Source organism: Triturus cristatus, chromosome 1_2 (assembly GCF_964204655.1).
Source record: "Triturus cristatus chromosome 1_2, aTriCri1.1, whole genome shotgun sequence".
NCBI classification, from domain to species: Eukaryota; Metazoa; Chordata; class Amphibia; order Caudata; family Salamandridae; genus Triturus; species Triturus cristatus.
In genome coordinates this window covers 44,804,361-44,811,960 of record NC_140580.1, presented here as the reverse complement: position 1 = coordinate 44,811,960, position 7,600 = coordinate 44,804,361, and the positions used below count along the sequence as shown (strand labels likewise).

The window sequence follows — 7,600 nt, the reverse complement described above, 5'->3', positions numbered from 1 at the left end:
GGGCCCTCAGACACCAGTGGTAAACAACCTCAATTGAGGCCTAGTAACTCCTGTATGTTCTTGGGCCATGTGAGCCAATCCTCCCAACTAGTCAATACATGGTTGGTTGTTTTTTTTCTGAAGGGAAGAGAGAAGAACGAGAGGTGCAGTGAAGGGGATGGGAAAGAAGGAATTCTGAGACTTTTCAAACTTGGTTTCTCTGAGTAGTTGAGGTCATGAAATACAACATATTGGTGATGCCATGGAGTACTCATGTTTCTTTCTGCTGTTCAAGATCTGTAACAAAGGAAATGCATGTAATATATTCCTCCATGTCTTCAATTATATTTAGATTTTGCGTTAATAATGTCAGAAAAATCGTCATGCCTCCGGAGTCCAGGTCTTGTTCCAGGCTGTTACATAAGACAGTCACCTGCAAGGGTCTTTTCTGTGGCAAACACCTTTAGCACTGCCAAAAGTAAATTGAGACCCATAAAGCCATTTTTATATTACTATGTGGGCAAACAGCAAAGCCATACCCAACAAATGTTCAAGCTTTCTTTGCAATTCAATTACTTTCCCCTGATCAAGTGGAATCATATCAGTCCTGGACTTTCTGGGAATTTACAACAGTTTGGTGAGACTCCCGCCACACGGTTTCAGCCACAGTGCCTTGGTTGCAATTGACAGCATACACAATGTAGGATAAAGAGGGTGCAGAAGGGAAAGAAAGATATAGATTGTGCTACATAAATCAGATATTTTAGAAATCACCTAGATTATGACCAATTATCGAATACTCTTTACCCTACAAACAAAGGAAATGACATTGTGCTATTGAAGCAAATTTAATAGACTAAGTCATTTTGAAATGAATGATGTTCAATCGTGGCCTGGGCAGCAGCAAGCCTTAAAACGTTACTTGCAAGGCACATCTCCTGAATACAGCTTCCTTCTTGAGAAGCAAATTACTACATTTATTTGCAACTTCTACAGCACCATGAAAATGAAATCTGTTTATTTTCTGAAAAGGAAAAACACCAGCAAGGAATGTGAATAGGAAAGCTCTTTCATAGAAAATAAAAGTAACACTTTTTGTGCAGCAGCCTTAAAATGGATTTCAGGGCAAACTAGCTGAGATCCAGTAATGTCACTCTATGGCCTAGTTATACTTACTTAAATATAGCTAAATAACTATTATTTTTAATTAAAAAAAATACTTTCTCATTTCCTCCCCTCTGATGTTTGCAATCATCACACTACACTACAGAAAATGATCAATCATCCTTTGTTTCTTCAGCTTCCTCTTCTCCAAGGTTTTCAGCTCATCGCATACCTTCGATTTGAAGTCGTCCATTTCAAACTCCAATCTTTTCCTTTTTCTATTCTTCGATTTTTCTTCTTCTACAAATGTTAATATTACGATTTGACCTCGAATGTGTTTTATCATAGGAGTTAGTATCTTCTTTAGTAAGCCACTAACCCCATCATTAACTTATTCACCACTCTTCACAGTTCCTTTTCCAATCTTACTAAACCAAGATCAATTGTTTCCCACCAACCAGTCTCTCCCAAGGTTTTAGTTTCACTTGCAATACTAATTATATTAGCAATATATTTATAAATGTCCATGCTATTATCAGGAATAATCTTATGACACTGCTGGACCTTCATTACACAACACACACCACCTTCCTTTGCAAGAAAATATCTAAAGGAAGCTTGTTTTGTATAACCATTGCACAAATGTCTACCAACGTCATTAATTTTAGTTAAGGTACCTGCAGTATTAGTAGCCAAACGATCCACTAAAATAGACAACTTTCTAATATGCACATCATTCAAAGACACATGGATTACGGGGAACGGACACACCAAATATATCTATAAGCAGTTGACCAAACCTATGTTTCACTCTTTTAAGACTCACTCCATTCATTTTGCTTAAATCATAAGTATGGTATGTCTAGGGATAAACTAAAGCTATGTAGCATTACCCCACCCAGTTACTTGGATTGTTAAAATAAGCTGTTTTACTACAGATGTGATTAATACCTCTAAATATAGAATCATTACTAAACAAAAAACTTTTATCAACCACATAATTATAACGTTTCTCTCGCTCCATACAGATAACTCCCTTCTCTTGAGCAATCCTAAATCTAGGATGCATCTGTGAACCTCTTGATAAATTGTCGGTTTCTTCCTATAATTGAATCTCCATTGTTTACTAATTCTTACTCTTTTCTCATTAAATTCTCTAATAAAGTTACATTCTGGCTCACTCAATTTACACACCTTCTGTTCATCAGTACTGTTAGTACGTAAGCAATAAAGCATAATAGCTCTGTTGTGTTTTTTAGCAGGAACCAAATTTGGATATTAAACAAGTCTAAACGAAGTTTGTAATCCACATTGAATTCTTCAAGTAAGTCCTGCCCACAGAAAAGATATGTACACGCTACATGCCAGACCATATGAAAGAAGTCTTGCAGATAGCTAATACCTTCTGAAATGGAAGAGGGTAAGTACAAACATAACAGCTAGAAATATTTATAATTGACCCGTACTCCATTAGTAAACTTAGCATAAGTAGTTTCTCAGAAATTTTCAGTAAAACTATCTCAATAATTGACATTGCTGGGCCTCAGCCTTCTCTCTCTTATAACATTATTATGCTGTGATACATTGTTGTTATTTGAAGAATACCAATCTTACTTTATATGTAGTCATTTTCTTTCTATAAACCAACGGCTTAGAAATCTAAATCTCTAAACAAGGTACAACATTTCAAACAAAGTATTTAACAATGTTAGTAATTTGATGAAAGTAAATTTCTGTTTTGCTTTTTTAAATATAAGCAGATGTAATTAGATGCAGGCATATAAATCAGCAATTAATTTAATAAATTTCAATGAGAGCACAAAACTATCTTCAGCTGGATACCTACAAAATTAATCTAATTCAATGCGGGCATTACTAGTAAAAATGTGGACATTAACAAAAATCTATACTACTCTAAACTAAAAAGAGCATCTTGCAGGCACTGCTTCTCAAAGATTCGAAGATTCAATTCCATTCATTCATTAGAAATTGATTCAATGTTGATCACCGACACTCAGTTCATGACTATTCATGACGGTTCCTCAAACAGAAATCAACAATTTCTCAAATCAATGTCTCTTTCCTCTGGTTTAAGCTTTGCCAAATATGCCTAGTCAGGAGCTGCATACTTCTTGTTTGACACTCTTACTCTTGCTGATCTCATGACTTCAGGCTTCTCCAAATCTCTGTCATTCAGATCTGCCACTCTTTCTGCTGATTTTTCTCCATTTGTCTTCAGACTGTCAACCCATACCTTCAGACCAATCAGCTTGTCTTAAGCTTCCATCTTCAGTCAGAGTTGCTCAACTTGCCTCATTTCTTTTTCATTTCTTTCTTGAGTTTCCAAACTTGCAACTAGAACACTTTGAGTTGCTCTAGGGCAGGCTTCTCCAACAAATAGCTCACTAACTACTGGTAGCTCTCCAGCTGCCTTGGAGTAGCTCTCCTGTGTGCAGCTGTCGTGTAGCTCCTATAAAAAGTATACAGGATCTGTGCATTTAGACAGCATACACTGTAGGGTTGGTGTCGGACTGATTCCGTACACCCCCACCGGGTATGTTGGCCTTTTTGTATCAAGTAGCTCACAGTGCCGCTAGAATTTCCTCTTACCAAGGAGAGAATAGTTCTTCGCAACCATTGAACATGACAACCCTAATCACTCAGGACCGTGGAAACATTATACTACTTTTCGCTCAGTCACTCATGCTTACTTAGTTTTCTCAGAGAGATATACAGGTTAAATAGGCTGGGCGTTTTCAATAAGTATTTATTGAACAGTTGTTATTGTGGTGTAGAATAGATGAGCTGCAACAACCATTAGGCAGTATAAGATATAAATGATTAGCAGTATTATGAAGGTAAACGGATGGTTTAGCTCTACCATCTTACAATAGTCATGAATATATATGAGTATATAAAACACATGATAAAAGATGCATACTCCTACAATGCCTCCCTAGCTAGATGTACCTAGGTGTACCTAGCATGTGTGTGTATTTGTTAAGCCGAGAATCCCTCTAGGATTTAGTCAACCCCATTACCCGAAGTAAGAGACTGTGGGACATCGTCCTGTTCTTGAGTTGGACACCCCACGAGGGATGTTAGACCACTGCGAGCTGGAGTGTCTGCATGCAGGAACATCAGCGTCTCTGGTTAGTGTGTTGGCCGGGAAGTCTCGGTCTCATCTATCTATCTTAGCAAGATGTGATGTATATATACCCATAGGTCTCCCCAGGGGCCCTACCTCGCTGTATTACTGTGTCGGCCTAAGGATGACGTCGGGCATGAACTTTATACATGGATATTATACAGGAGACTGTAGTCCTGCTGTGCTTCCGAGAATCCTCATGCATAATGTATGAGATTCCGAACTAGGGAAAACCCGCGTTCTGAATGCAGTGTCGTATCTAGGTAAAAGGTCAGTCCCTGTAATCCTTTACAAGTGTAATGTAGGGAAGAATATAGGTGAAGGGTACTGAAGTTACCAGGGCCTATTATTATGGTACCTATATGTAATATAAGTAGTATAGGTTGTATACTACTCGTCACCATGTATTTTTTGACAGGTGGCCACGCCCCTTTGACCACGCCCCTTTGGTCCGTGTGTCTATATTGGACGCGTTCCAAGTCTGATTTTAATCGGGGTTTTAATCGGTCCTTATAACGTATTGATAAGATTATAGCATTTTATTGTTTTATAGGTCGTTATTTTGTGAATCATGGCTTATAAAATGATACGGCGATGAAATAAAAAAAATAAAAAAAAAAGCGTATAAAACGATAAGTTAGGATTTGTGAATCAAGGCTTATAAAATGATACGGCGATGAAATCATAAAGCGTATAAAACGATAAGTTAGGAATTGTGAATCAAGGCTTATAAAATGATACTGCGATGAAATCAAAAACGTATGAATCGACCACGCATGCAGGAGGGTTGCTAAGAAGTGGGGGTAGTGTGAAATACGAGTCTACAAACATACCGCGGGGCGTGTCTAGTATGTTCACAGAGGATATAAGCCAGCATTCCGAGGACCGTGTGTTAAGAAACCCCCGCTTTTTTCCGACAAAGAAAAGCTCGAGCTTTAAGACAACTTTGAGAATGTCTTGCTCTAGCGTGGAAGCGGGACCCCTTGGAGAAACTATAACAGCGATGCTGAAGGAAGCGGCAAATGCTGCAGACGACGCTGCAGAACTCGACGATAGTGATAAGGAAAATTGCGCGCCAACAACGCCTGCGGGTACTACGTCGGAGATGTCGTCGGCGATGCTGAATAAAAAGCCCGAGACAGACGTCGAGGCATCGGCTATGCCGAATATAAAGCCCGAGACCGGAGCCTGCGAAGAGGCGGTTGGTGGCGTTGCTAAAATGGCGAGCAATACCTCCGATGCTACAGACGGCGGTGGAAGAGCGGAACCAAGTGAAGATGACGAGGGTATTGACCTGCAAGAGCCTGAACCCGAGGACTCCAGCGACTGTACAGAGATGGATTCCGGAGAAGAATCTGTAAACGAAACAGAAAAGTGCGAAGTTGGAAAACGAAAAGTAAGTACGAACCGCAATTTTTCGGCAAATCCTCTGGGGTGTTTAAGAGTGTGATGATGAGGCGTGTAGTTGTGAGGAAGGCTGAGGTCGAAAAACCCCTTTTTTCTTTTTATCAGCAAAAGAGAGGAGGAGGAGCCCCAGGCGACAAAACCGCTAGCACGACTATGGAAGTCACACAGCCATCGCTACGTTTTTCATGTCTCTGCTGCTCAAGACAGAAAAAACTTGCCGTAACGCATAAAAACTGCAGCTGTAAGCGCTTAGACGCAATTGTACAATTTTGTCGTGGTGAAAGTTGGAGCACGGATCGATATCGCGGACTTTTGACAGCGATAGCCGCGATCATAAAATTGTGCTTAAAGGCGGGGTGGTACGACGAATGCGAAGGTTGTAAAATTGACGACCCGAGTCAGTTGCATCACGACTGTCTCACGACGGGTGATGAATATGAAGACAGTTTGATACGGAAACTATGTTACAAGCTGGACCCCTATAAGATTATGGCGACGTTGGGGGCGGTCTATGGCTTGAAAGAAATGTCAGTACCCGAAGATTGTAGTAAGATGATTGCGAATGTTTTAAAGTATATTAAGAGAGTACAGTCCCCATCAGAGCATGTGAAAAGTATGTATGAAGCGGGTGATGAAGACATACGCTTGATAATGAAACAGCATTTGAGAAGGAAGAATTACCGTAGATATTTTAAGATCAAGTATCTTTACAGGAGTTTAAAACCGAGGAACATGACATTTCTTAATGTAGAGTAAATGAAAACATGATGATCTTCGCGATTGCTACTATTATGTATGTGTGTTTTTCCGTTGCAGGAAAGTGTGTTTCGACACATGGTTGAGATCGGCGTGCGACCGAGCGTTAAATGCCTGGAAGACGCTTTTTATTTTCTGATCAGAGCAAAGATGGCGTACCCCAAACCAGTGTTTCGCCCGACCGCGCTATGTCGTAACAAGCGATGTGAAATCATCGAAGAGCTTGAAAAAGAACTGGGTCAGAAACCTAGAGGCTTTTACGACGTTGAAAAGAGCAAAATCTTCTTGGGCGCTGACGACGTGCTCGAAGATTGCATCGACAATTATATCAGGCGGACATTTTGCACCCTAGGAACTACTCTGAATAAGAAACAGTTTTTCAATTTCATGAATACAATATCTGATTTGTTTTGTCGAGCCTTCTTGAAGGGGCGTGGGGAGGATGTAAGAAGACTGGTACCGTTCATAGCTAGCAAAATCCAAATATTGATTCTACGTCACGAGTTTTTGAGAGCATTGTGTTAAATATCTATGTTTTTATCGTTATTATCGTTTATAGCGCTGTACATTCCTATATTACCAGTTTAAATCATACACTGTTTAATTCGTGTGTTATTAAATAATCTACTATTGTAAAATAAACCGGCTTCTAGTTCTGATTATTTGATAAAGAAAAATAATAAAACAAAAGTGAATTAATAGAATAGGGGGGCGGGAGTAGGGGTTGCGGTATTTTAGTTCAAGAAGCGCTACGATGCAGAAGCTTTTCAAAAGAGTTTATTACAACCCCTCGAAAGTTGGTAGTTTTGGCGGTGTAGAAGCCTTGTACAAGGAGAGCAAAATCCACAACGACGGTGTTAAAATAACACAGGTACGCGACTGGTTATCGGGCGAAGATGCCTACACGCTACATAAGGGGTCGAGAAAGCGCTTTCAAAGACGGCGTGTGATAGTCAGCGGCTTAAATCATCAATGGCAAGCGGACCTTCTAGACGTCCGTGAACATGCCGCGGTTAATGATGGTGTAAAATTTATATTAACGGTGATAGACGTACTGTCAAAGTATGCATTCGCCGTTGGCCTGAAGGAAAAATCGGGGAGCTCGGTCACAAAAGCCTTTGATTACATTTTCAGCAGCGGGAGAATTCCTAAAAAGTTACAAACAGATAGAGGAAAAGAGTTTGAAAACAAGACGCTAAAAGCTCT

At 39.8% G+C, this 7,600-nt stretch overlaps 1 protein-coding gene across 1 annotated transcript; it reads left to right on the top strand.

The window, feature by feature from the left end:
* The first annotated feature begins 4,727 nt into the window (after positions 1-4,727).
* On the top strand, positions 4,728-6,919 carry LOC146866723 (uncharacterized). Its single transcript, XM_085617008.1, has 2 exons — positions 4,728-5,627; positions 6,455-6,919. Exons 1-2 carry the CDS (start codon positions 4,977-4,979, stop codon positions 6,917-6,919), a joined length of 1,116 nt encoding a protein of 371 aa, XP_085473134.1. The 5' UTR covers positions 4,728-4,976.
* The last annotated feature ends 681 nt before the right edge of the window (positions 6,920-7,600 follow it).

Excerpts from the sequence above, each read along its gene's own strand:
- LOC146866723 (XM_085617008.1), top strand. The coding sequence starts at position 4,977 with ATGAAATCAAAAACGTATGAATCGACCACGCATGCAGGAGGGTTGCTA. Across the intron at positions 5,628-6,454 it reads GCGAAGTTGGAAAACGAAAA|GAAAGTGTGTTTCGACACAT; the intron begins GTAAGTACGAAC and ends TTTCCGTTGCAG.